The 27,679-nt window shown below is 57.6% G+C and overlaps 1 protein-coding gene across 1 annotated transcript in view; it reads left to right on the forward strand.

The window, feature by feature from the left end:
* RGS12 (regulator of G protein signaling 12) overlaps positions 1 to 27,679 on the forward strand; it is a 77,516-nt gene that overhangs the window by 9,253 nt on the left and 40,584 nt on the right. Inside the window, exon 3 of the mRNA XM_023519671.1 lies at positions 21,913 to 21,934. Coding sequence (XP_023375439.1) covers positions 21,913 to 21,934 — 22 coding nt within the window. The remainder of the gene's footprint in view (positions 1 to 21,912; positions 21,935 to 27,679) is intronic.

A 27,679-nucleotide genomic window follows, 5' to 3' on the forward strand; every position in this document is an offset into this window, starting at 1 on the left:
CTGCGGCGTGTGCTGGGCAGCCCCTGCGGTGGCCCCGTGCTCTGGCCTCCGCACCCTGCGCAGCCCCCTCCCCGGAGCCACCCGCTTTCTCCTCCCGCCTTTCCCCGGTGCTCAGCCGTCCAGCCTCTGTCGCTAATGTCCCCTCGCACCGCGGCCGACCAGTGGCCTCTGTCTCCCCTTCACCGCCGCCGATGCCGGCTCCTCTGCACAAGTCCAGTTTTGAGGCCCCTGCCTGGGGTCCCTTGGGCCCTGGCACGTTTTGGGTTCTCCTGGAGGCAGACTTAGATGGAGGGCCGTTCGAACATTTATGAAAGTTGACCGTGTGCTGGACCACAAAGCAGCAAGTCGGAACAAACATGGGAGATCTTCCCACAGGGTGTCCTCTGCCACCGGCAGGTGTGGCAGAGCTGCCCTGCCGTCTGGGTGTCAGTGAGCCGCTGCTGGGGGACCCGGGATCCAGGGAGAATCACTACGGAAATCAGGACACTTTGAATGATAATGAAAAGACACACATCTGAACCCGTGGCATGGAGCTGAAACGGGCTCGCAGCAACGGTTCTCGCTTTTCGATGCATCCGTTAGAAACCAAGGTCACTGGAAAGTCATCTCAGGCGGTTAGAGAAGGGGCTGGAAAACAGATGCAAAGGGCTGGAGCTGGCCAGTGATGAAGGCAAAACCGGAAATGAATGAGGCAGAAAACCAGCAAGCTGGCAGAAGAATAAGTCGAGAGGGGTTGTCTCCACCTCGTTTTATGAGGCACCCAGTCCTGACAGGCAGCGGAGGGCGGCTCACCGGTGGGCGCAGGCGAGAGGGCCCTCAGCGTGGTTAGGTGGGAGCCGAGCCCCGCAGCGCATGTTTATTCTGAGCACAGAGTGTTTTCTCAACATGTGAAAAACCAATCGATGTAATTTACCACATTAACAGAGTAAAGTAGAAAAAATCAGATATCATCTCAGGAAAGGCATTGGGTGAAATTCAGTATCCATTCATGGTTAAAAAGCTTAAAATAGGAATGAAAGGGAACTTCTTGCATCTGGTAAAGTTATAAAAAAACCGCTAGAGCGTGCATCGAATGAGGTCTTTCCCTTTGAGACCAGGAGCAAGAGAACGATGTCTGCCGTGACCTCTTCTGCTTCCGTTTTTATCGCAAGTCCTAGCTGGCACACTTCAAAGTCAGAACAATAGGAGTTAGAAACTGTTCTCACCTGTTACGATCGTAATATAGAAAATCCAAACGAATCTATGGATTATTAAAATTAATAAATGTGTTTAGCAAGGTTGCTGGTCAATATACAAAAATTAGGTGTGGATACAGTTAGAAAAAGACCTACAGATTCAATGCGATTTTAATCAAAATCCCAACATGTGTTCCTTGGAACTTAAGAAGATGATTCTAAAATTTCCATGGAAATGCAAAGGGCCAAGAGTAGCCAAGACATTCTTGAAGAAGAAGCAGGTAGGAGGATGCCCTCTATCAGCTGTCAAAACTTATCACAAAGTGAGAGCAACTTAAGACTGAAAACGTGGGCCCGGGATGCACAGGCGACATGGGGCGGAAGAGCCCACTCAGCCCGACGTCTGGAGCGGGTCGGTGCCGCTGGAGTAGGTGCAGATCCACAGGGACGAGAGGGAGGGAGGAACTCGGTCTCCCCGCGCCACGGAAGCAGTGCATCCCCCTGAGCTGCAGAGCTTGCTGACGGGCAGCTGAGTGACCGGAGGGTAGTGTGGACACGCATTTTCACGGTGTCGGGGAGGGAGAAGCCTTTTAAGCCAGACACAGAGCACTCACCATAAAGGCACAGGTCAGTGACTTCGCCTGAGTGGCTCTTAGGAACCTGCGTCATCCAGACACACCCTCACTAGCAGGAAGCGGGGAGGCGTCTGCAACACGGGGAGCCCGCAGGCCCATTCACCCCGAGAGCGCCTGAGGAGCAAAGTGGGCCAGAGATTCAGACAGGCATTCGCTGCAAGATGGTGCCCCAGTGGCAAAGCCACACGTGGAAAGGATTCCAACCACGTCAGTCACCGGGGGCGGGGGGCGAGGGGGTGCAAGGTCAGCCACAGTGAGTGGCCGAAGCGGAAGGGATGGACGGTATCAGATGGTGTGGATGAGAAGCAGTCCGAACTCTCAGGAACCACTGGTGGCAGCGGAGGGAGCTCTGACAGTATCAGCTGTGTCTGAAGATAAAATGCCCCGTGACCCGGCGCTTCCGCCCCTCCTGACATCCGCATCCTGGGCCCCACGAGGCGGGCACAAGGACCCAAACAGCAGGAGCCCTAAGCTCCGGAACTGGAGCAGCCCGGCTGTCCCACCACACGGGGAGGGCAAACTGCCATTTACCCGTGCCGCAGGCGCCCCGGGGACACGTGGCACAGCGCGGGCAGACACAGCAGCGCGCCCGTCCCGCCCCGCTCGTAGAGATGGAAAACAGCCCGGGCGAAGGAGTGGCCTGTGGTCCTGTGCTCGGCGCGGAACCACAGAGGAGGCTAGAGTCACCGCGCTTTGCTTCTCGTCAGGCCCCGGGCCAGGCGGCTCGGGCTCCACCTTGTGATGAATCATGGGAGCAGACGTTCTCACTTTGTGCTCTTTTCTGAGTTTGAAATAAAGTGATTAGCATGGTCGCATGTATCTCTTCCGCCCCGGTGAGCTGCTGGAGTGGGTGCCGTTGGCAGCTAGGGTTAGGGTTTTGCAGATGAGCCTGGGAGAGGAAGATGGGACCGAGGGACCCAGGGCACGTGGAGAGAGAAGACACTAGAGAAGAGCTAGTGACGGGCCGTGGGAAAGAGGGAAGGTCCTTGTTGGTCATGTGGTGAGGATGGCGGTGCCCGCTTCCTGAGGCAGCCCCACCCCGCAGGGCCCGTGCAGTGGGGCTCACCACGGCCCGCACTGACAGATGCCACACGAGGCCTACGGCGTCTGCCTGGGTCCACAGCCTGCCCCGTCGCTGTAGACACAACGGTGACCCCTGCGCTGCAGGAACTTCCGGTATTTCTGCTTTACGGGGCGGGAAATTGTGGCAAGGTGCTGCTGCCAGGGCTTAAGGAACTTGTCCCAGGCCACGAAGCCCGCTCCCCAGGCAGGCTGGCTTCAGAGCCGCGCTCCCGGGCAGACACCAGACACACGTGCTGCCTCTCGCTGGACGTGGGAGCTCCGGGCGGGCCGCTGGGTCTGTGCGTCTGTCCTTCCAGCCTCCGTCCGTCCCGTGCCGTTCCTGCAGCTGGGGGTGTGCCCTACTCTCTGGACGTCGCTCTCCAGGTGAGAGACAACCGGACAGGTGGTCTCAACAGGAAGATGCCGGGCAGGGTGATGGCAGTCGGGGCAAGGCCGGGTGTGTGGCAGAGAGATGGGGCTCCCTTGTGTGCCATGGTCGGGCAGCTGCTCCGAGGAGGGACCGTTCATGCCAAGGCCTTGAGGCTAAGAGGCGCATGCAGGCCTTAGGACGGGGGACAGCCAGTATTTCCAGGAACAGGAGGGAGGGAGAGCCAGGCTGAGACCTCGGGTTTCTCCTCCGTGTGGTGGAGGCCCGTGGGAGCCGAGAGAGAGAGCGCCTCGCCCGCGTCCAGCGCCTGGAGGGGTGGGGCGCTGCCCCCCTGCAGGAGGTCACGTGGCCTGTTTGGAAAGCTGTGGGGCTCACCAGGATGGCAGTGCAGGCCGCTGGAGGCCAGACAGCCACCTTCTCCAGCTGAAGCTCTCGGGTTCCCAAAGACTGGAGGGGCCACCACGCTTTGGACTAGAGAGGGGCGGGGCCGGCCTGGGCAGAGGGGCGGCGGTTGGGGCCAGGCCCTGTGCACACAGTGTTACTGGGTCACAACATTTGCACGTCTGCTGCTTTCACACCGCAAGGGCAGAGCTGAGTGGCAGAAACGGGGTGTCTCACCCACAAAGCTGGGGCATTTACTCTTGGCCTCTCGAGCAAGCTTGCCGAGCCCTGGGTGGGGCGGCTGTGGCAGGCGTGCTCTGGGCACCAGGGCTGAGTGGGAGGCGGGCCCTGGGAGGAGGAGAGGGCCCAGCCCTGCTCTCCACTGTCCTCCAGACTATGGGTGGGTCCTCCCGCCCTTTCCCATGGCCCCTTCCCAGACTGGCCTCCGGCAAGTGCCAAGCCCACCTGCCCTGCTGCCCTTGGACTCCTTCGCTGGCAGGAGCCCCAGCGTCCCAGACCCGATGCACTCCAAGGCCCCTGCTCCTCACCGCAGCCCTAACGGCTCCTTCGGCCCCTCACGGCACCCTCAGCCCCCTCCGTCTTGGCCCTTCCTGTGCATCGCGGTCTAGCAGAGCACATGCCAGAGGAGCCAGCTTGTTGCTGGCACTTGAGCTGGGCCCGGGGAGCCCAGGTGTTGATGGCCGGAATGGGCAGTACCGGACCTGGACAGCAGGGGGCGCCGAGGCCACGCGGTTTCCTCCCAGAACTTGTCCCAACTTCCCTCTGTAGGGGTCTGGTGGGGAAGAGGGAGGCGAGACGTGGTAGGCAGGCAAGGAAGGGGCCTTTGCAGTGGCTTCCTGGGTGGCACCCGTCCTCAGTGCAGTGCTTTGCTCCGAGCTGCTGCTGTGCTTGCTGTCAGGGAGCTGTCACCCGGAGCCCGCCAGGGAACCCTCACTGGACCTGAGACTCATTGAGGCCACCGTTGCCTTCTTTGGCCACTTGGGTGGTTGGGTCATTCCTACCAGCTGCCGCTCGCCTCTGGGAGGCTGGGCACAGTTTGGGGAGATCACATGATCCAGAGTGCAACCTATATAGACATTTCAAAACAAGCTTTTTAAAAAAACCTTATTTATTAAGTTTGTTCTTTGCTATTTCTGGGAGAATTTAACTTAATAGGAGTTTTTGCTTGTTCTCATCTTTCATGTACTCATCTACCCTTTAAGCCATTTGCATAGGAAATTATCTTAATTCTCTTTAAGACTTTATTAACTTAGGCACGTACTAGAATTTCTCAGTGCCTTGAGTGTCTCATTCACTGAGTGTTCATTGAACACCTACTATGTGTCGGGTTATTCTGGCAGTGGAAAAAGCGATAACCAACCACCCTTGGTCTCGTGGAGCTGGCCTTCCGGCCGGTCGCAAACACTAAACACATGGATGTGCCATGTGTGCACGGCAGCAGGTAGGACGTGGGACAGGCGAGTGTCGTGAGCTACTTTTGAAAGGGTCCCTGTGGGCTCTGAGTGGAGAATGGACAGTGGGGGCTGGGAAGGGAGGGAGACAGGGTTATAGGCCATGTGGTCCAGGTGAGGGATGGGGCCTGGGCCAGGGAGCTGGCAAATGGAGAGACTCCTGACCTGGGATCAGGGATGGCGTGGCGTTGGGGGGCCTCAGGGGTCACAGCCAGGCCCAGCCTGGGGAGGCATGGGGTAGGGCAAGGCCGTGCCGCGGTTCCCTGAGCACCTCCCCGGGGGGCCGCGGACCCTCCCTCGGCCTATGTCCGCCTTTCATCGTCTTGGCAAGCCCCGCGGCGTCTTTGCTGGAGAGCCCTGGCCATCTGCGTGTGGGGGGGGGGGCCTGGCCCCCGCCCGCGGGGGAGAGCGGGTCCGCAGGACCGACGGGAGCCCCATCCGAGGGTGTCCCTGCTTTCTGCGCTCATCTTCCTTCTGCCACTTCGCCCTGTAGTCGGGCAGGTGTGTCTGTCCCCGCAGGTTCCAGCCGCGTCCAGGACCGGGAAGTCCTGAAGGGGCCAGGGCCTTCAGGAGGACGCGCCCTTCCCCTTGAGAGTGGCGTGGGCCTGGGGCAGTGACTCATGGCCGCCGTGAGGGGACCTAGAGGAAGGGGGACCTCTTGGCGGATCCCGGTCCGGACACCCCTCAGGGCGGCTCATCGCTGTCCCTGCGCGGATACCCGGATACCTGCGCTCCTCTCACGCGTGTCCTGTCTGGCCCGCCCCTGCCCGCAGGGCTCCGCCCACGGCCCCGCCCACGGCCCCGCCTGCCGGTCCCCAATGCAGCTAGCTGGCCAGCATCGGGCCACGCGCTCTCACTGGAGTGCACCGCGCGGCATCTCAGGCGGAGGCCAGGCAGGCCTGGGGGCGCACTGAGGGGGGCGCCCCAGGCTGGCCCTGCCCTGCTGCTTCCAGCAGCGCAGAGTCTTGCCGGGCTGAGCCTGAGCAGCCACGCGCCCTGCCGCCTGGCCCAGCCTTTCCTCTCGTGCCCAGGCTGCAATCGGCCTGTTCGTCAGGGGCTGCGCTGGGCTCCGGGGCCCGGGGCCATCGCAGCCAGGGGCGTGAGGAGGACGGACGGAAGATTACTGGTGAGCGGCCGGTGCCACCTGTCCTGGACACTTGCTCGCAGTGGCTCCTGGGACTCGGGAGCTCTGGCATCCGGGCATTGCTCCGTCCCCAGGAAGCCAGGCTCAGGCTACTCAGGGTGCCATCTGGCACAGGGGAGTCGGCCCCCAGACTCCTGGCCCCATCCCTCCCACTCCTTCCTACAGACAGCAGAGGAGGTTGACAGCAAATGGGGAGACAGAGAAGGCCCGGGAGGGACAGGGGAACCTGAGGGGTAGCAGCGCTTGGAACCTGACAGGGCCGGTCCCCTTTGTCACCTGAATGTGACAGCCACATGGACCAGAGGACACCGCTGCTTCTGCGAGGACGGGGACGTTCTTGCCTAAATGCTTAAAAGGAAAACAAGTTGGGCACCTAGGAGCTACCCTGGGCCCCTCGGTCCCCCGGAGCCTGCATCCCCCGCGTCCCAGCTGGGGTCCTGCAGGCCACCTCCCTTCTTAGTCACTGGTGGCCCAGGGAAGGCTCTGCGGGCATCGGTCCAGGATGCTGCTGTCCTCCGCTCCGGCCCGGGCACCACCACGTCCTCCAAAGCTCTCTGACCTAGTAGACGCCCCTTGGGGACCAGTAAGAAGTACCAAGGCCGCGGGCACAGGTTCCACTGACCACCCGTGAAAACTGCGTGCTTCTCCCGCCGATGTTTTCTCTGAGAGTGTGTGTGTGGGGGGTGCACGTGTGTGTGTGAGCGCACATGTATGTGTGGGTGAGTGCACGTGTGCATGTGAGTGAGTGCACATGTGTGGGTGGGTGCACAAGTGTGTGCGAGTGCATGTGTATGTGTGTGGGTGCACGTGTGTGTGTGCGTGTGGGTGCATGTGTGGGTGCAAGTGTGTGGGTGGGTGGGTGTATGTGTGTGGGCGCACGTGTGTGCATATGTGGGGTGCACTTGCGTGTTGAAGGGTGAACTGGGCAGAGGGAGCATGAGGGTCAAGGGAGTGGGGAGGGTGCTGGGTCTACTTCGTCCACCCTCTGGGCTGGGTTGGGCCTACAGTTCATACCACGCAGGCTCCAGGCACAGCTTCTCTGCCTGGGGAGGGAGGGGGGCTTGCTGGTGGCGTTTGGGTGCCCAGGGCCTGGTTCGTAAGTGGCAGCCTCTCTTTTCCTTCCCACCACCAATGGCCGTGTTTGATTCAGACGAATCCTAGCCCTGTGACCCGGGGCTGGGGGTGGGTGGGCCACGATACTTGATGGCGAGGCCCCTGCAGGCCAGGTGGGCCACCATTGGGGTCCCGGGAGCAGAGCTGGAGGGAGCGAGGCTTCTCTTCCCGTGGCTGTGTCACAGCTGCCCGCTTCCGGGGAGGAGCAGTTCTGCAGAGGGCGAGTCGGGGCCACCTGGGCTGGTCCTGCCCCGGTCCCCCAGCGAGCCGTTGGCTACTGCTGCCATCCCTGCTTCTTCACCTGAAGTCCCAGTTCTGCCCACAGCCTTCCGTCACTGCCCAGCCCTGGGCTGGCCCTCTCCTCCCCCTCGCCGGTCCCTCGGTGCCTCCAGCATCCTCTGGGCGCCAGGCCGGGCAGTCCCTGTGCTCGGCCGTGGTGGTGAGGTGGCGATGAGGCCTCTGACCTCCTCTGCTACTGCATTTTTCACATTTCCCTGCGTGCTGTCTCGAGCAAAGCCATGTGAGGATGCTTGAGCCCGAGCCCCTCTGTGTGCTGGACCTTGCAGGCAGGCGTGGTGCGTGTGCCTTGAACACAGAGCCGTGGGCCCGTGTTGCAGACTCTGCTTGTGTGGGGTGGTCAGTCCCTCCCAGGGCAGAGCCAAGGGGAGGGCGGGCTCGGCGCCTTCCCAGCTGGCAACCTGACCCGAACCCTGGGGCCGTCGCCCCAGCCTGTTGTCCCCGTGAGCCCCGCATTTGCAGCTCCCTCCGACGTTCCAGGAGCGCGGTGGATTCCTGGAGCCTGTTCCGATGAGACCCCACGTCCACTGCTGTGAGGCTGGACGCACGTGGGCGTGAGCAGTTTGCCCCTGAACCTCCGGTGCACTAACGGGGAGCTGCGCCGTGATACCTCGTTCTTCTTTCTCTTTTGTAACCCGGGATCTGTCATGATTCCCTCGGGTTCAGGCCGTGTCACATGCTGGAAAGCAGACGGCGCAGATGATGGAGTAGGGGCATGGAGACAGGTTTAGGGAGATGCGTGCCCCGTGGGCCGGCACCCACAAACTCATGCATATGGAAGCTTATAATAGAATCAGCGACTGTAATTAAGGGTGCGAACTGCACCATGCTGCTAAGAACACAAATTCTCTGCAGCTGTTGTACTGACTGAGAAATTACCCCTATCAGCTGAAGTTTTATTCTTCTGATTTGGTAGAGGAAATACTTTAAAAATGATCTCACAGCGTGATTTATGTAAACGGCTTTTTTTTTCTTTGTATAAGAGAGAGTCTGAATCCCTGGCCAACCACAGCTTCCTGCAGTGTCCTGTTGCCATGGGTTACGAAGGGAGCTAAATGGAACTTCATCTGAAATGTCTTTAAACTTTTCTGACGTGCACAGGCATGCTGTGGTGTTAAATGGTGTATTTTAGATCTGCGTGCCTGGTGAGGTTCGGAAGTTTTCTTAAGATGAATTTGGGAAAAGGGTTGTCAGAGGAAACGCACATTTCAGATGATCAGCAGGTAAGTTATTCCAGCTGTTTCTTGTCATTTACACAGTCGTTGTCGGAAATCTTGGTTACTGCTGTATCTTCAGCCTGTTTAGTGAACGGTAGCTTTTAAGGGTGAGTTTTGAAAACGTTTCCTTTGTGCCTGCATCGTGGAGCTTGAGGTGAGTCCCTTGGAGATCAGTGTCGAGACCACGGACCAGCAGCCAGAGCTGGGCCAGTTGGCGGGCGGGTCATGCCAGGGTCCAGCCCAGCCTCGTGGGGGGCCACATCGCCCGCACTGAATCAGCCTGACGGAAGGCTTCGGTGTTTTCCCGGTCCTTACCGTGGATTGGTAATGCTCACAGATCTTAAAGGTGACTGAATTTTGTTGAAATGTTAAATTTCAACTAGATAAAAGTATTATAATCTGTCATGCTCTTAATTACTATTATATATCTTACATTTTTAATTGTAATGAGTCGATTCTGTTTCTATACATACATAGGGAACTATTGACAATCAGATTTAAGGTTGATTATCTGAGCTTATAAAGTTGAACTGATTATAAACATTTTTTAAAGGATTGGGATTAAGTAAAAAGAATAATTTTTATTTCTCTCTAATGGCTGTGCTATGTTGATCAGAGGTAAAAATAAATGTAAATTATTTACAGAAGATTGCCACTAATTACTAGGTACCAGTTTTAAATTGATTCTTTTCTGAGACTTGTTTCCTCTTTGTATGTTTTCTCAATATCTGACTGGAACCTTCTGTAGAGAACCGAGGGGACAGACTCGTTCAGATGTGACGGATTTAGAGGTTGGGTATAGGAAAACGAACGGCATTTTTCCTGTTAAATAGAAAACGGAAATAGGTCTGTTGGACGGGTCAAGATGCCTGCTGACGACATAGGTGCAGCTTTTACATGCTCTGTAAACGCTGAGGTGCCTTTTGGAACTGACAGAGGCGACGTGCTGGGGACAGGAGCAGCCTGAGGGGCCCGGGCGCGTGGCCATGCTGTGTGGGCAGGGACGCTGTCCTGCCGACCCCACCGCACACCTGGGTGGGACGTGAGTTTGGGCAGATTACAGCCTTAATGGACCGATTAACCGCTCAGTTATTTCTACGCCTACTGTGTAGGCTGTGTTTTCATTTCAATAGTTTATTAAGGCCAGTTTTAGAAAATATTTTATTCTGAGTGAAAAAAAAAGGTCACAAAAAATTGGCCTTTGTACTTGCCTATGTAAATGACTTGGATTCCTTTCGAAATTTTTGCAAATGCTCAAACTGGCAAATCAGTCGTTCCCGTGAGTGTTAACACCGTCTGGTCTCATGGTCGTATTTTCAGCAGCAGAAACCGAGCCGCTCCCTGCTCTCTCCCGTGCAGCGTGTCGCGGCGGAAGGTGGGGGTGAGGTGCCGCAGCTCTGCTGGGGGGGAGGGCAGCCGCGGTGCTTCCCCCGTGAGTCATCGGGCGGGCCAGCCCTGCGGCGGTGACCCGTCCCATGGAGCAGGGGCAGCAGGGCTCCGGCCGGCTCCCCGCCGCACCCGCTCTGTGATGATAAGTAAGTTGCCGCTCCTTCTGAGCCCCGAATTGTTCATCTTCAGAATGGGGGTGCCCCGAGAATGCTGGCCCCATCCAGAGCATGTGAGCGCTCAGTACGAGCTGCGCTCTGTGAGAGCGTTTTAAAGGCTCCGTGGTCCCTGTCAGCTGCTCTCCTCATGAAGCGGAGGATTCACAAGCCTTTATGGAACCATTCGCCCAAATCTTTCGAGGAGCACAAAGGGGCGCCAGCAGGATCTGCCCCAGAGAGTGGGAACTGACCAAGTGGACAGCTCACAGCTTCCCCGTCTTTTTAAAAGTGAGATGCAGCCTAAGTGGAGTTTGGAAACGCACATGTTTCTTTGCCAAAACACAGCGATCCATCATATTTAAACCACGTCATGATGGCTTGTCACAGCCTCAGATGCTACCAAGATACTGAGTGAGGAGACACAAAAGCCCACAAGAAACGCGAATTGTCACGGAAGACAGCTTTAACGAACTGCTGTGCCCCCCATCCCCAGCCCTGGACCTTGGGCTGGCACCTGGAGCCCCCAGCATGTCCGGCGGACCCTTGCTCAGAATGGGGTGCTGTGCAATGCCTGGCAAGCCCCCCATCTCAGGGCTGTGGCTGAGGTGGCAGTCCAGCAGGGCTGTGACAACGCTCACTGTGGCTGCAGGGACGCAGTCCCGTGGGGCCTGGGCCGGAGGGCTCCCTGAGCCGGAACGCTGTGCAGAAGCGCGTAGTGCTCCATGGCGATGGCAGTGCCGGACACGTTGTCCCCTCCACCCTCGGAGCTGCAGGAGCAAGTCCCACCGCCCAGGGCACTGCTGGCCTGGCGCTTTGCCCCCGGGCCCCTCCCGCCACCCTGCTTGGCTGTCACATGGCACTGGCCACCACACGGGCACGTAGCAGCCAGCGCCGGCCGCGCTGCGATGGCGGCCTCCTTCAGCGCCCGCCTCCGCTGGCTGGGCTGCGTGGGGGCTTGTCACCACTGTGGTCCGTCCTTCCTTCCCGGTCACAAAATATGGATTCTCCCGTGTCGCACACTTGGCAGAGGCTCACCTCACTGGCTGGGAAGCATGTCCGCTGTCACAGCTTTGTTGTGGCTGGTCAGGGGCCTCGGGGCTGCTAGAGTCCGGGGGAGGGGACCCTCCAGAGACCCCAGGTTTTCACCTCTTGGTGCACTGGGTCTCTGTGCAAGATCTGAAGAGAAAATAGGCTGGCACTATAAAAAAAAGTCGTATTTTCTTTTCTGGGCGGCATGGAGCCCCTTGCATACTTAGGAGCGGCAGTGGGACCACAGTGGCCTGGGCTTTGGGGGCCAGCTGCCAGGATCCCAGGCGTGGCTCCGGGGGAGCAATGGACACGCACCGGCCCCCACAGAGAGGCCCTGGGGAGGCTGCAGCAAGACAGACCAGGGCGAAGGGAAGGGCTCCACGTTCGCGCCTGGGCAGTGAGGGCACCACGAGGAAGGGGCCCGGTGGCGGGGAGGGTCAGGCCAGCTGTGACACCCGGGGCAGCTCTGGCTCCCGCGGCCCGGCCTGCCTCCCCCTGCGTCGCTGGCCAGCACTCTCGGCCCTGCCCAGACTGGGTCCCAGGCCGACCAGGGTTCTGGGGGGACCGCCTGGAGGCGTGTGGGGCGCGGGGTGCGTGTGTGGACACGGGAACTGTGGGCTTGGCTGCCAGGAGTCGTGGGCTGGGAGCAGCGTGCCAGACGTGCCCTTCTGTGGGCTGACGTGCTGGAGACGCGGGCGCCAAGGCCGGTGGCGTTTGACGGCTCTTTTCTAGCCCAGACGAGCTGGCTCGTGTCGCCCGTCTGCTCCCTCGTCCCCCACGTGGGCCAGCGCTCCCACAGGACTCTGAGGAGCCCTGCCCCGCGTGGTAGGAGGGCGCAGCCTGCCCTCGGTCCTGGGATTCCGCTCTCCGGCACGTGCAGGGGTGCCGCGTACCAGAGGAACCCCGGGAACCAGACTCGGCGCCACTTCCTGAAGGCCAGTGTCCATGCTGACTTGACTCGCAGGCATTCAGCGCTGTCCTGGGATACTGAGTCCTAGGTGTCACCCCGGACCCCTCTGCACTCCCTGTCCCTGTGCTGGGGGCTCTTGGTGTGACGGAGCGGCCGGGTTACGGGATTCTTGCGTAAAGCCAGATGTCCACGTTGGATCCCCAGCGTTGGTGCAGAGCCGTGTGTGGCCCCGTCAGGCTGCTGCTTCCGACTCTTAAAGTGTCGGAATGGCTTCTCTTAGCCGTCACCCAGGGCACGACAGCAACATTAGCTGCTACATTCTTAGGGAAACGCTGCCTCTGTGGGTTGGCCGGATTCGATTTCTTTGGATTTTACTGAAGATCGAAGTGCCCCTTGGGACATGCGCGGTATGTCACACGCTTTGGAGAGAGAAGCGTGGTTCGCTTCTGAGCGCTGGGCGCTCCGCTCTCACCGATTGAAGGCACGTGGCTCCCCGTCCGCCTCCCTCTCAGGCTTCACAAACTGTAGTGCGCTGTGCCCCGATGGCAATGCCCACCTTAGCCACATCCCTCGCCTGTGTCCAGCTGACCTGTTCGTCACTGCGTAGCACCAAACACACCATTGTGCCTTCATCCCGTGGTCCTCACCGTCCCTCGGGTCACAGAAATTCTTTATTGTGAACATCATGGTGTGGGCTTCAAACTATGTGCCTCTCCATCGCCTCCTGAGCTTCTGTCCAGTCCTTTTTGGTCGAACCAGCTGGAAAGAGGTAGTGCACGCGCGTACGTGTGCGCCTGCGCCCTTGCGTGTGACATGGGGAAAGCTGGAGCTGGGGGGCGCACTGGAGTCCTCGTGTGGGGGCGGCCATGGAGCACAGCCTTTTTTGCGCAGGCCCCTGCCAGGTCTGTGGGAGGTCACTCCCGTGTCCCATACCCAAGGGACCCAGGAGTGTCCCTTGAGGACAATCGTCATGGTTGTGCTGGGCCTATCTCAGGGGGCCTGGCAAAGAAAGCTGAGAAGGTGTGAGTGAAGCTGCAGGTGAGGCCGCAGGTGAGGCCGCAGGTGTGAGCCGGGCTGTAGGGAGGGGCGATGCTGCAGGCGGAGGCGATGGGAGGGGCTGGGTCCTCCCGGCACTGGCTCTCAGCCCACGGTGGGACTCACGGGGGACCTCGCACTCAGGTGCTGTGTGTGCCCACACGCGCAGAGCCCCGGAGCCAGGCGGAAGGACAGCACAGACCCTGGAGCGCAAGGTGTTTTCCTCTCGCGTTCTCCTATCCCATCTTATTTCATGTTTTAACAAACGCTACTCCCGGCCCATTGAATTGGTCTGACGGTTCCTCAGAGGGTTGGGGCTGGGTGGAAAGACCCCTGGGCTCTTGGGGAGCAAGCGTGGGTGGGGCTGAGCCCAGTGTCGTAATTGCACCAGCAGGCTGGGACCTGGCGGCACCCCGTGCACGCTCCGCCATGCCCTCAGGTCTGACGGCCCTACAGCCCCACCTCTTGGGGTCCCCCTGCCCCACAGGGACCTGCCGTCTAATCCACGGGGGCCGGTGAGGAGTCGTCTTAAAACTTAAGTGGTCAAGTTTTTAATAAGTCAAGTAAATATAGATTAGATGCAAATTAGATTGTTAAAGTAAGGTTTTTCATCATTGGGTTGTTTATATTTTTCTCTATATTCAAAACATTGGCTACATTTGTGCAGCTTGCAGGACTTTTGTTCATTATATAGGCGTCATATGTGGTTTTTTAATATATTTTATGTCCAAAGTAGGAAATTTTGTCAGTGGCTCAAAAATGAACATTTATATTGCTGTATATTGATTACTATATATCAAAGTAATTTGGAAATGATGTATTCTAATAATTGGTTTTGTCTCGTGTTACTAACAGACTCCACCTTGATGTATAGCCCTCTTCATATAAATCATCTATAACTTTCTAAACATTAGTTCAAGATAAAATATCCATGGCACATGCGTGGTCCAGATTCCTGCCAGGAATAAACACAAGTCAGTGTCCTCCGGACCGTCTGGTGTCCGAGGCCCACCCCAGGACTGGACGGTCTGAACTGAATTATATCACGAAGACACTCTGTAAGCTCTTTTGAAACAAATATATTTACGTTAGTGTGAATTCCAGCCTGGGAGGGTATCATAGACCTTTTCAGGGCCGCCTACTCATGGTATATGTTTAAATTGTGAGCAGACAAAAGTGATAACTGACTGGGACCTTTTTTCCCTGGCAGCTCGTTTTTGTGGCTGCTTTTCCTGTAAGTAGAACATGTGGGTTTGAGAATCTGGGAAAAACCCAAGAAGTGCAGAAAATGAAAACAAGTTATTAATACAAATTGTACTGGGTATCAGAATAAGCATGAGAAATGCTAAGTCTTAGCTCATAAAGATGTTCGTGGTGGTCTAGCAGTGTGCACAGACCCAGGACTTCGAGAATGCCTAGCTCTGAGTCACACTGAGCCGAAGTTCGTCCTGCTCGCCTTCTGTGGGGTGTTCTTCTGGAATTATCTCTGGAGGTTTCTGAACCTTCCCTATTTTGGACTGCTTTTGCCTGTCGGCCGGGATGCACTCAAAAGAAAGGCAAACCAGGCTTAAAAAGGGTAATTGGGTCAGAATCGGACAAGTTATCAATCCCAAGGCAAATAGAAATCATTTTGGGGTTACCTGCCTTTTCCACACCCCCTCCTGTTGGCGGGTTGCCCGCTTGCAGCTCCTCGTCCCCTGCTAGCACTAGTCACGTGGGCACTGCCTGCTGCGGGCTGTAGTCTGGTAGCCCCACCCGGCGCTCCTTAGCTTCTGTGCCCCGGGCCCTTCCTGTGCAGGCAGCTGGACATCGCTTACCGTGCTGGCATGGTCTACCACAGCCAGGTGTGTGCTGATAAACAGAGTAAATATTGGCCAGCAAACGGAAGAATTAGGTCTATGGTAATTATATATCGTTTGTTTGCAAGTTAAGTGACCTGGCCAGGGACAGTCATCACCTGTTCTCAGATGTGTGTAAAAACGGCGCTATTAGACGTGACTCCTTGAGCCTTCGGTTGAGAGGACGTCTAGTTGGCATGTGGACAGTTGCCAGGATAACCAGTTGTGAGCCGAGAAGGTGGGCACCAGGAGCGGAGGGCTGCGCGGCGTCCGGCCGTGTCCTTCTCGCTGACCGGCGTTAGGGGCAGCCGGGCGTGAGCGCAGCGTCTCCACCGCGGTGTCAGGCCCCGCTCACTGTGCGCGCGCGCGGAGGCCGCCGCTGTGCACCGGCTTTGAGAGGAGAAAAGGCTCGTGTTTGCGCGGCTCAGAGCTGCCCCCCCCCCACCCATCGGGGTCCGGGGCTCGGGGCGGGGCTTCAAGGCGGAGCGGTTAAGGGTTCGCAGGCGGTGCTGTGCGCCATGTGTCCTGGGTTTCATCGTTGGTTCCGGCCTTGTTAGAACCAGGACAGGACCAGGCCGAGCCGGTTCTGTGGCTGCAGGGTGGGTGGCAGGGGTATCTGAGGCCTCTGAGCCCTTGCCGGTCCCTCCGGGAGAACCGTCGGCTCACAGAGGCCACCAGCCTCCAGCTCCTCAGATGCCCCCACGTTCCTTGGAGTTTGGGGTTCGCACAGCGTCTCAGTCCTTGGAGTTTGGGGCTCCCACAGCGTCTCAGTCGGGGACAGGGAAGGAAATGCATTCGAGGCTGTGGCTTGGAGATCTTGAGTCCCGCCTGCAAGATGCTGGCCCCTGAGACACATGGAACCCTGGACGCCTCTTCCGGTGGGCAAGCCCGGGAGTTCCTGAAGGGACGGCGTGGGCGGGGAGCCCTTGTGGGTGGGTCCCCGCGGTGCGCTCCCCGGGGAGTCCCGCGCCCCGCCCCCGCCCGGCCGGGGCTTCCACGGCTTCCAGCTTCCTCCGCGCCGCCATCAGCGCGGTTCTTTTCAGGCCTATCTTCCAAGTCCCAAACGCGCTCTCCAGGCCTCCTCACCTCTGTCGTTAACCTCTGTGCAGGGTTTCGTTTCCACACTTGCAGATCTCACTGTTGGACATTCCGCGGGGTTATTTTTCAAGTCTGCATCTTACTTCCTCTTTTCTTACTTGCAGCTTTTACTTCTTTACAATTTCGGGGTTTCCTGAGGCTGTCTTAGGGCTGCTCAGCGTCCGAGATCCTGTTGGTAGTGGTCCCGCTGGCCCTTCTCGTGGCGGCTTTTCCCGGGTGGCAGGGGATTTTGACTCTGAACTCATACTAGCGTGGGCTCATTTTTCGGAAGCTGTGGGCCCGCACTGGGCGGCTTTCTGCCCAGGACTCGGATATCCCCGTGTGGTGACGGTGCTGCTCAGCCTGGGCCCCGCCGCCTTGGCATTTTTTTGCTGACTGCTCTCCGTTCCCTTCCCTTCTCTTCTCCCTCAGGGACTCCCTTTACCTCTTTGGGATCGGGAGTATATTAAAAACCATGTTTGTTACTGTACTGTTTCACAATTTTTCTATAAACCTTAAACTGTCTTAAAAATTAAAGTCTACTTTTAAAAAGCACGTTTGTTTCACTTTACATGTGTGGTCCAGATTCCTGCCAGGAATAAACACAAGTCAGTGTCCTCCGGACCGTCTGGTGTCCGAGGCCCACCCCAGGACTGGACGGTCTGAACTGAATTATATCACGAAGACACTCTGTAAGCTCTTTTGAAACAAATATATTTACGTTAGTGTGAATTCCAGCCTGGGAGGGTATCATAGACCTTTTCAGGGCCGCCTACTCATGGTATATGTTTAAATTGTGAGCAGACAAAAGTGATAACTGACTGGGACCTTTTTTCCCTGGCAGCTCGTTTTTGTGGCTGCTTTTCCTGTAAGTAGAACATGTGGGTTTGAGAATCTGGGAAAAACCCAAGAAGTGCAGAAAATGAAAACAAGTTATTAATACAAATTGTACTGGGTATCAGAATAAGCATGAGAAATGCTAAGTCTTAGCTCATAAAGATGTTCGTGGTGGTCTAGCAGTGTGCGCAGACCCAGGACTTCGAGAATGCCTAGCTCTGAGTCACACTGAGCCGAAGTTCGTCCTGCTCGCCTTCTGTGGGGTGTTCTTCTGGAATTATCTCTGGAGGTTTCTGAACCTTCCCTATTTTGGACTGCTTTTGCCTGTCGGCCAGGATGCACTCAAAAGAAAGGCAAACCAGGCTTAAAAAGGGTAATTGGGTCAGAATCGGACAAGTTATCAATCCCAAGGCAAATAGAAATCATTTTGGGGTTACCTGCCTTTTCCACACCCCCTCCTGTTGGCGGGTTGCCCGCTTGCAGCTCCTCGTCCCCTGCTAGCACTAGTCACGTGGGCACTGCCTGCTGCGGGCTGTAGTCTGGGAGCCCCACCCGGCGCTCCTTAGCTTCTGTGCCCGGGGCCCTTCCTGTGCAGGCAGCTGGACATCGCTTACGTGCTGGCATGGTCTACCACAGCCAGGTGTGTGCTGATAAACAGAGTAAATACTGGCCAGCAAACGGAAGAATTAGGTCTATGGTAATTATATATCGTTTGTTTGCAAGTTAAGTGACCTGGCCAGGGACAGTCATCACCTGTTCTCAGATGTGTGTAAAAACGGCGCTATTAGACGTGACTCCTTGAGCCTTCGGTTGAGAGGACGTCTAGTTGGCATGTGGACAGTTGCCAGGATAACCAGTTGTGAGCCGAGAAGGTGGGCACCAGGAGCGGAGGGCTGCGCGGCGTCCGGCCGTGTCCTTCTCGCTGACCGGCGTTAGGGGCAGCCGGGCGTGAGCGCAGCGTCTCCACCGCGGTGTCAGGCCCCGCTCACTGTGCGCGCGCGCGGAGGCCGCCGCTGTGCACCGGCTTTGAGAGGAGAAAAGGCTCGTGTTTGCGCGGCTCAGAGCTGCCCCCCCCACCCATCGGGGTCCGGGGCTCGGGGCGGGGCTTCAAGGCGGAGCGGTTAAGGGTTCGCAGGCGGTGCTGTGCGCCGCGTGTCCTGGGTTTCAACGTTGGTTCCGGCCTTGTTAGAACCAGGACAGGACCAGGCCGAGCCGGTTCTGTGGCTGCAGGGTGGGTGGCAGGGGTATCTGAGGCCTCTGAGCCCTTGCCGGTCCCTCCGGGAGAACCGTCGGCTCACAGAGGCCACCAGCCTCCAGCTCCTCAGATGCCCCCACGTTCCTTGGAGTTTGGGGTTCGCACAGCGTCTCAGTCCTTGGAGTTTGGGGCTCCCACAGCGTCTCAGTCGGGGACAGGGAAGGAAATGCATTCGAGGCTGTGGCTTGGAGATCTTGAGTCCCGCCTGCAAGATGCTGGCCCCTGAGACACATGGAACCCTGGACGCCTCTTCCGGTGGGCAAGCCCGGGAGTTCCTGAAGGGACGGCGTGGGCGGGGAGCCCTTGTGGGTGGGTCCCCGCGGTGCGCTCCCCGGGGAGTCCCGCGCCCCGCCCCCGCCCGGCCGGGGCTTCCACGGCTTCCAGCTTCCTCCGCGCCGCCATCAGCGCGGTTCTTTTCAGGCCTATCTTCCAAGTCCCAAACGCGCTCTCCAGGCCTCCTCACCTCTGTCGTTAACCTCTGTGCAGGGTTTCGTTTCCACACTTGCAGATCTCACTGTTGGACATTCCGCGGGGTTATTTTTCAAGTCTGCATCTTACTTCCTCTTTTCTTACTTGCAGCTTTTACTTCTTTACAATTTCGGGGTTTCCTGAGGCTGTCTTAGGGCTGCTCAGCGTCCGAGATCCTGTTGGTAGTGGTCCCGCTGGCCCTTCTCGTGGCGGCTTTTCCCGGGTGGCAGGGGATTTTGACTCTGAACTCATACTAGCGTGGGCTCATTTTTCGGAAGCTGTGGGCCCGCACTGGGCGGCTTTCTGCCCAGGACTCGGATATCCCCGTGTGGTGACGGTGCTGCTCAGCCTGGGCCCCGCCGCCTTGGCATTTTTTTGCTGACTGCTCTCCGTTCCCTTCCCTTCTCTTCTCCCTCAGGGACTCCCTTTACCTCTTTGGGATCGGGAGTATATTAAAAACCATGTTTGTTACTGTACTGTTTCACAATTTTTCTATAAACCTTAAACTGTCTTAAAAATTAAAGTCTACTTTTAAAAAGCACGTTTGTTTCACTTTCTCTGGATCTGCTCGCTCTGCACCACAGGCCCCCACCAGACCCCTCAGCGGGCGAGCCGAGCCCGCCCTGCTTGCCGCGCGCATCTGGTCCCGCCCGCATCCGTGGTGTCGCTCGAAGATGTAACTTTCTTCCGTCTCTTTTTGGTTTCAGTGACACCCCTCTATCCTTGCTTCATTTCACTTTGAGGATGCGTTAGAGATTTCTTAGTGCACTTTGTTCCATCTGCTAAAGCCTGAGACTTTAGTTTTAATTATGATCGTAACACAAAATGAACCTGTTCTTCCTATTTATGAAGTTTGCATTTCATGATTTATTTTTCAAATGTTATTACTGAGAATATTTCCAGTTTTGTGTCTGGCCTTGCAGATTTCCTTCTCATCATCTCGGAATGATTTTGCATTTGGTGCTTCTTAATGCATCACGTGACTATAGGTTTCTTACGGGTAGGAGAGGGGCCGCTGTCCGTGGTGCCCGTGTCAGCCCTGGGGCGGGACCCGCCCGCTTCTGCGATGGAACCAGCCGCTCCGGCTGAGGGCAGGTAGCCAGATACTGGCTTGTGGGGCTGCTCCTTTGATGTGTGGCAACATGAGAGTTTAAAAACTGGACACACAACAGCGTATGTTTTTACTATCGGAAAGTATTTGGAAGGTGCCAAGACTCTTTCAAAGTATTTCTGAACCGGGACTCATGATGGTTCGAATTGTGACAGCCCCTCGGCTGACCTGTTGGAAAGCGATGCCTGTCACTGTCTGCGCTCAGGCCCTTTCTAGGAGAGGAGGGTGGGCCACTTAGCTGGCCTCTCCGGTGTTTCAGGTGTAAGTCCCACCAGGTGAGGGGCTGAGACCAGGTCTGCTCAGAATGGAAGAGGGTCCCCATCTTCCAGCAGGCGGGAGTCGAGGCTGGGGGCCTTGGCGCTGGGGATGGGATGGGATGGGATGGGCAGGCAGAGCGTGCAGGACGGCGCCGCCGGCAGCTCAGATTGCGCATGCGTGCGCTCGCCGCCGGGTGCCGGAGGCCACGTGGTGCGCGTGGTAACGGCTAACCCGGGCCCCTCTGGGCCTTGCCTGCTTGGGTTTTGGCCTGCGGGGTCTTAAACGTGAGCTCCGCTGCTTGGAGCGGCCTTGGGCCTGGGAAGGGGCGTCGCGCACGGCCTCATGCCGGGGAGGGCCAAGCTGTTTGGGGAGCCAGCTTGTCGAGGCGCCCTTCTCCTTAACCCTTGTCACCCGTGCTGGTGGCTGGCCTTCCCCACGTCCTGCACTCGGGCCTCACCTCCCTGCAGAGAGCCCATGGGTCCATTTGCAGGCCAGCTCCTGGGGCTCCGCAGCAGGACGGCCGCTGGGCAGGGCGTGGGTGTTCTCTTATTTTGGAGCTGGGAGCTGGGAGGTTTCCGCACACCGGTGCCCAACCCCCGCGCCATTGTCACAGGCCCCTGGAACCTGCTCCCGCCCAGCTCCTTAGCCCTTCCCACCCTGGCTCCGAGCCGGCTCCTGGCGTGTGTGCCTCCAAGACCCTCTCCTTCCTGGGTCCCAGCTCCTGCCGCGTTCCCAGCCTCCGCAGACTCTTCTCCTCCACGTGTCCCTGGGGGAGTGGCCTCTGGTGGCCTCAGAGCTGTGGGGCCTGCCAGGGGCCTGCAGGTGCATCCCAAACAGACTTTCTCAGCTTTCCCCACCCCAGAGCTACTTGTAGCTTTGGTTATTGGGGATGTCTGTCATCCTAGGACCTCCCCTGACAGCTTCCCCTTCCAGAACTGGCCTGAATCACATCTTGCTCGACGTGTTTGTTCTTGTCCCTGGTGCCTTTGATCCAGCCACCCTCCTCTCCTCCGGTCCCTCCCCTCCCCCGGACGCCCTCCTTGGAAGGGTCCCTCGACGTGCCTGCTGTGGCCGCTCCTGCCCCACTTGGCTGCGGCGGCTGGGCCCGGTGGTCCAGAGCACGGGTGGGCTGCGCCCGGACTGCCATCCCCAGGGACCTGTCCCACCTCTCCGGGCCTGGGGTGCTCTGTGCAGTGGAGGTGATCCTAGGAGTGTGCATGCTGAGTGCGATGTGCCATGCCCAGGGCAGCACCAGCCCCAGGCACGGCCGACTTGCACAGTATTGGACGGGCTGCCAGCCGGCCGGCCGCCTCCTGGGCGCGGTGCGTGCCCTCCAGACGCACCAAAGTGTGCAGACTTGCCCTCACTCAGGCTGTTACCAAGACTGTGATGTCAGACGTGCTGGGATTTGTTCTCTTCCAATGAAAGTGACGATGACTTCCGCCTCGTCCCGGTGTGGCCTGGTTCACTGGCCTGGGCGGAGTTCACTCAGGAAGTGGGAGCGTAGCTCTTGACTCAGCGAGGTGTCTGGTTTTCCTCGGACACCTGCGCGGAGAACCAGAGCCTCCCGAAGAACCTCTCAGATTCCTTCCTCGGGTGGACGTACTGTTTCCTGACTTTTGTCATGAGGCTTAATTAACTCATGTCTCTCTCTCTTTTCTTTCAGTCTGCAACTGTATCTGACGGTGGTAAGTCACAATTTCTGATGTATATTTTTATTATTTTTAATGAAGTTTTCAAATTGTGAACGTATATTTGCCATTGACTCCCTCAAAAAAGGTGTTCTCTTTGCCATGTCCCGTCCCCTTGGGAGGTGGCCGCGTGGCTTGTGTTTCGGAAGCCATTGACTGCAGACACATGGCAGAACCCGAGTCTGAGCATGACGGAGCAGCTGCGGCCGGCCAGGCGCTGGGTCGCAGCACAGCCTGCCCCATGCTGCACTCGACGAGTCAAAGCCTGCCGCCCCCTGCCGTGTAACCAGCTTCTGAGCCAGAGGGGGACGGGCGCACGGCACCCGCCGAATGCGAGCCGTTCTGGGTGTCCGGGCGGCCCTCAGCTGCCAGACTCCCCTTTCTCGGGTGATTGAGGGTCGGGCAGAGAGATTTCAAAACCTCGTCTGTCTTCAGAGAATTTCGTTCATGGGAATTCTTTGCATGAGATTGATCCAGAGAGAAAATGGCCAGAGATGTCATTTCATGAAGATTTCTCTGATGTAATACTTATCATTTTAGATCAATGATATTTTAAAACTCTTCAAGATGACCGAGAGTTTCTTCCGAATGTTTCTTGTTTCTTATAATACTTCTTAAAATTTTTATGCTCGTAGGTTGGTGTTTTTTTTTTTTACATGATTTTAATTAATTAATCTATTCTGCATTTTGAGATTTGAATTTTAAAATTTACCAAAAGGTACCACCAGCACTTTATCTTCGCTGATATGCTGGCTATGGGTCAGAAGGTGACAGCCAGGGCTGCCAGAGCTGGGGTGAGCGTGTGGCTCGAGGCCACCCTCTTTACGGCAAGATAAAGGGAAACTGGGTATAGTTTTCCAGCGCTTAGCCGGCCGGGCGTGAGAGAGGGCACATCGCATCACACAAGGGCCAGCACCTGACCCAGGGCCGGAGCGGTCCCCAGGCTTGTGTTCGGGGATTTATTTTTTTCATAAAAGGAATTATGTTACCTGTTTTGTGTACAGTGATCACCATGCCATTCAATCCCTCTTAAGCTGGGGATGGGAATAACGTCCTTAAAAAGAAACAAGCCCTGTGTCACCCAACCCAGGGTAAAGTGAGTGGTTTTAGCAGATTCCAGTCATGCTGGCCCTTTCCACAATGCTCTGATTTCTCTTTTCTGGTGAAAGACTCATTTCTGCAAGAAGTGTATGTCAGTTTGAGAAGTTTACTTAATATGTTCATAATCATAAATATCAAACTTTGTTTGTCTCTAAAGTTTTCTTCTGTCAGTAATAGGTGCAAGGGCCTCGGGGAGTTTTATTACAGGGTCTGTTTCATAATTTTTTTAAAAGCTGCGCTTCCTAGGTGTGGGAAGTCTGACTCAGCCCCGACGCCCTTTCGGGGGAAGTGGGGTCTGGCCGGCGGTGGTTCCCCTCCCCGCGGGGCTTTCCGGCTTCCTGGTCCCACCTCCTTGTCTCTGCTTCAGGCCCCGGTGCCACTGGGCTCGGCCCTTGTCCCTGGAGCCCTTCTGTGGCAGAGGGGGACGGGAAGAGGTCACTATTTCACCTGGATGCCTTGAATTTCAGGAACTGCACCAGACAGCTTATATGCGTTTTATTTAGGGTTTTTTTTTTCTTTCACATTTTTCTTATTTTTCCTTCTTCAATTTCTTTTCTGATTATAAGAAGAAAAAGTTTCACTTAATCTGCGCATTAGTTCTAGGAGGTGAAATACCACATCCCACTGTCTTTACCGGGAAAGACACTGAGGCAGGAGGGCAGGGGGGCGGGGGCCGTGTGGACGGCGGGGCAGAGGCTGGGCCGCGCTGTGAGGGCTGATGACCCCAGGGCCGTGGAGGGGCCCTGGCTGCCGAGGCGCGTGTGTGTGCTCGGGCTTCCCGCCCCATCTCCCCCAGACCCTCCGATTCCTGCCAGCCCACTTCCTTGGGACGCTTGTGGCGAGGGGGCGGGGGGAGAGGAGACCCCCGACCCCCGCCGTCTCCTGTAGCGGACAGGAGCCTGTTGAGAGAGTCTGGGTGGACTCCGGTGTGTTTCCACACAGAGACACTTAATGTCTGAGGGGAGCAGGAGATCAGGCCCCCGAGGGGGCCTGGGACCTCCGGCAGCGGTTTCTGGGGGGAGCACACCCGGATCCATGCGGTGACTCGGGACCCCATTTGGAAAGCCACCTGCTCACGTGCTGGGGCGGTCAGCCCCGCAGCTTCGCTCTGGTGGCGAGTACACCCCTCACTCGCAAGTGTTCTGCGGCCGGTCAGCCCTGCGAGTGAGATGGCGGGACGCGCTGTGCGGGGACGCGCTGTGCCGGGACGCGCCATGCTGCGGCGCCCGCCCCACGCTCCACGCGCCGCACTGCTGTTCGGCACGCACCAGCGTCGTGGTCTCGCTCGAGGAAGTCGCACAGCGCTGTTCCTGCAGGCTTTGTCATCTCAAGGTGTGTTTTTCACTTTCTCGGAGGGAGAGGGTCTCTTCACGACTGCTCCACGTAGGCAGAGACCCCCCCGTGAAGGGAGGGGTCGCTGCGGGTCTCCGCGGAGGCCCAGCCGGGCCCTGGGCTGAGGTCCAGGGAGGCAGGTTCTGCTTCATGAAAAGGAAGAACATTCCAGCCCTGTAGAGAGGCTTCAAAATGTAACGATCTGCCTGTGGGAAGTCACTCAGACACGTATCCGCACGGACGCCCCAGCATCCAAACGGAAGTGCGAGGGGGCTGCGGCGGCGGGGGGGGCCGGGGCCCCGCCGGGCCGGGGCGCCTCGTCCTCTAGTCGGGGCTCCCGCTCCTTTCTTTCTCGCTCTGAGCGAAGCGTGTTGCCAGCCTCTCCTCCCACCAACTCACACATCCTCAAAGGTTAAGTGTTTTCTGCCACGACTGGGTACAACTTGGGAAGAACTCGGGGTGTCGGAGAGTGTCTGCACAGACACCCACATCCGTAGCCACATGTCGGGCCGTGACCGTGGGAGAGTCAGCGGAGGAACGTGGCTCTGGCTTTCGGGTCTGTGACACATCCACACGACACCTCCACCGTGGCGGCTTCAGACACGCTGACTCTCGGCCTTGCCCTCCAAGCATGCTGGCCCCACGGTCTCCCAGTCCCTGTGACCCTGACTTTGTCCCCGACCTTGCGCAGTCTCTGCCTTCGGCAACCTGGCCCCCACTCCCTTCACCTGAGCTCCTGCCCCTGAGCCGTTTGCTGCCCAGTGAACACCTGGCCGGGAGCCTCTCTCCACCCGCTGGCCTCCCATGGCCCCTCAGGCACATGGGGCCCTTGGTGGCCTCACTCAGCACTGTCCCCCGGCAGCATGCTCTCCCTGGCCTGAGACGGCCCCTCAGAGAAGCCTGGGCTGACAACCCGCCCTCATTCCCAAGGTCAGCCCAGGCCCCATTTCCTCCCGACGTGACTGAAGCGGCCCATGATTTTAGGTATTTGTCTGTGTCACTGGTTTCGTATGCTTCTCCCCACCCACTAGGAAGTGACCTCCGTGGGGCAGCTTCAGGGCTGCGCTCAGCGCCCCGCACAGTGGACAGCACAGGAAGTTCTGCTGACCGAATGATGGCACTGAGGCAACTGCCACGTGCGCAGGCGTCAGCCAGAGCCCAGCGGGAGGCCCTGGGCTGGGACGGTGGCTTGCCGGCTTTCCCCTTTTCGGTGAAACCCTCTCAAAAAACAAACAGCTTAGTAGAATCTCATTCAATAAAATACGGAAGCAGCACTGTCTGGTCCAGTTGTGGGGGCTGGGCCGGCCTCTGGTGCCGCTTCTGCTCTGGGCCCGAGGACCTGAGCGTGACTCGGCCTCCTCCCGGTGGCAGCCGGGGTCCCCAGGCAAGCTGTCTCTCCTGCCAGCTGCCACTCACCACCTCTTCTTACCTGAGACAGGTCATTCTGAGGTCGATTGTAAACTCTATGCCATAAACTAACAAGCAGTAATTTCTAATATTCCTGATTATTGCTTTAACGTAGAAACTTGGACTTTTTTGAACTTAGAAATAACATGAGATAAGACACGCATTCTTTAATTCTCATTTGTTTTCTGCCTGGAGATGGCCCCTGACTTTACATCTACTCTCTACCCTGCTTTTCTTGGTGTCCCCTTTTCAGTGGAGTGCAGCTGAAATCAAGTGACAGGGCGTCAGGAAGGTGGCCGGCGGGTGTGTCCTCGGGCTAGCAGGTTAGGAAGTGACAGGGAGGGCCGCTCGGTGGGGTTGCCTGTCACCCGGCAGCTGCACTGGATCTCATCCGACCTCGGACACCGACCTTGGCGTCGTGACTCCCGCGCCGACCCAGCTCACGGCGGGTCAGACTGAGAGGTCGTGCTCGTGGGTGAGGGTCACTTCATGATGGTGATGAAGGAGGCGTACCTTAAGTATGTCGTCGAAGCCGATTCTTCTGAAATCACTAAGCTTGTATCGGGAAAGCTAGGCCTTGTAAAGACACCATCAGAAAGCGAGGCGCAGCGGCCGAGGTCGTGTGTCCTCGGGGCACGGCCCGGCTCGCCTGTGGCATCAGTAACCACTTCCTGCACAGGAGGTTTGTCCCTTTAAAAACTATTTTATTTTATTTTATGTAAGTCTCCAGCTTTATTGAGGCATAATTGACAAGTAAAAATTATAGGTATTTACGGTGGGCGAAGTGATGGTTTGAGCTAAGTGCACATCGTGCAACGACCGCCATGCTCAAGCTGACGGACACCCCCGTCGCCTCCCATGCGACCTTTGTCTTCGTGGTGAGAATGTCTCAGCAGAGTTCAGGTGCGCAGCACCCTATCGTTAGCCGCGCTCACCGGGCTGCACCCCAGGCCCCGGAGTGTACGTGTCTGACAACTGAAACTTCGTGCCTCGACCAGCACCTCCCGGCCCCTCCCCGGCTCCCGTAAGGGCCACTCTGCTTCCGCGTCTAGGAATGTGGCCATTTTAGGTCCCTTGCAGAGCGAGGCCCTGCGGCGTTCGGCGCTCCGTACCTGGCTTCTTCCACCTGGCGCGATGTCCTCCAGGGTCGTCCGTGGAGTCTCAGAGGCAGGGTTGCTTCTTTCTCAAGACGAAACAACTTTCCGTCGTGTGTATGCGCGTGACTTCTTTCCCCACTTGTCTGTCCGTGGACACTTCGGGCCTTTCCGTGTCTCAGCTGTCGGGAGCGATGCTGGGACGAACGTGGGCGCAGGTGTCTCTCGGGGTCCTGATTTCAGTTCCTTTGGATGAACACCGGGAAGTGGCACTGCTGGGTCATATGTTTGTTCTGTTTTTAATTTTTTGAGGAACCTCCAATTTTCACAGCGGCCGCACCAGTTGACACTCCCACCACAGTGCACGGGGTCCCCTCCTTCCACGTCCTCGCCGGCGCTCACGTCTTGTGTCTTCGAGGACGGACACCCTGACAGGGCTGTGACATTTCCTTGTGGTTTTGATTTGCACTGCCCTGAGGTGGGTGATGTGGAGCATCTTTCCATGTACCTGTCAAACATCTGTACGTCTTTGGGGAGATGTCTGCTCGGGTCCTCTGCCCGTTTTTAATCTGGTTATTTGGCTTTTTGTTACTGACTTGGATGAGTTCCTTGTATATTTCGGGTGTGACTCCTTTATCGCATGTGGTCTGCAGACCTTCTGCAGAGAGACTTCTGACCACGTGGCCACCGCTAAGCAGTTCAGACCTTTAGCCCCTGGCATTTTCTGAGCGAGGGACAGTGGCTGGAAGAGGCCAGCGAGGAGGACGTTGGAGGCCACAGCTCCCCCAGAGAGCACATGCTGTGTCCC

Source organism: Pteropus vampyrus, unplaced genomic scaffold (genome assembly GCF_000151845.1).
Source record: "Pteropus vampyrus isolate Shadow unplaced genomic scaffold, Pvam_2.0 Scaffold231, whole genome shotgun sequence".
Lineage (NCBI taxonomy): Eukaryota > Metazoa > Chordata > Mammalia > Chiroptera > Pteropodidae > Pteropus > Pteropus vampyrus.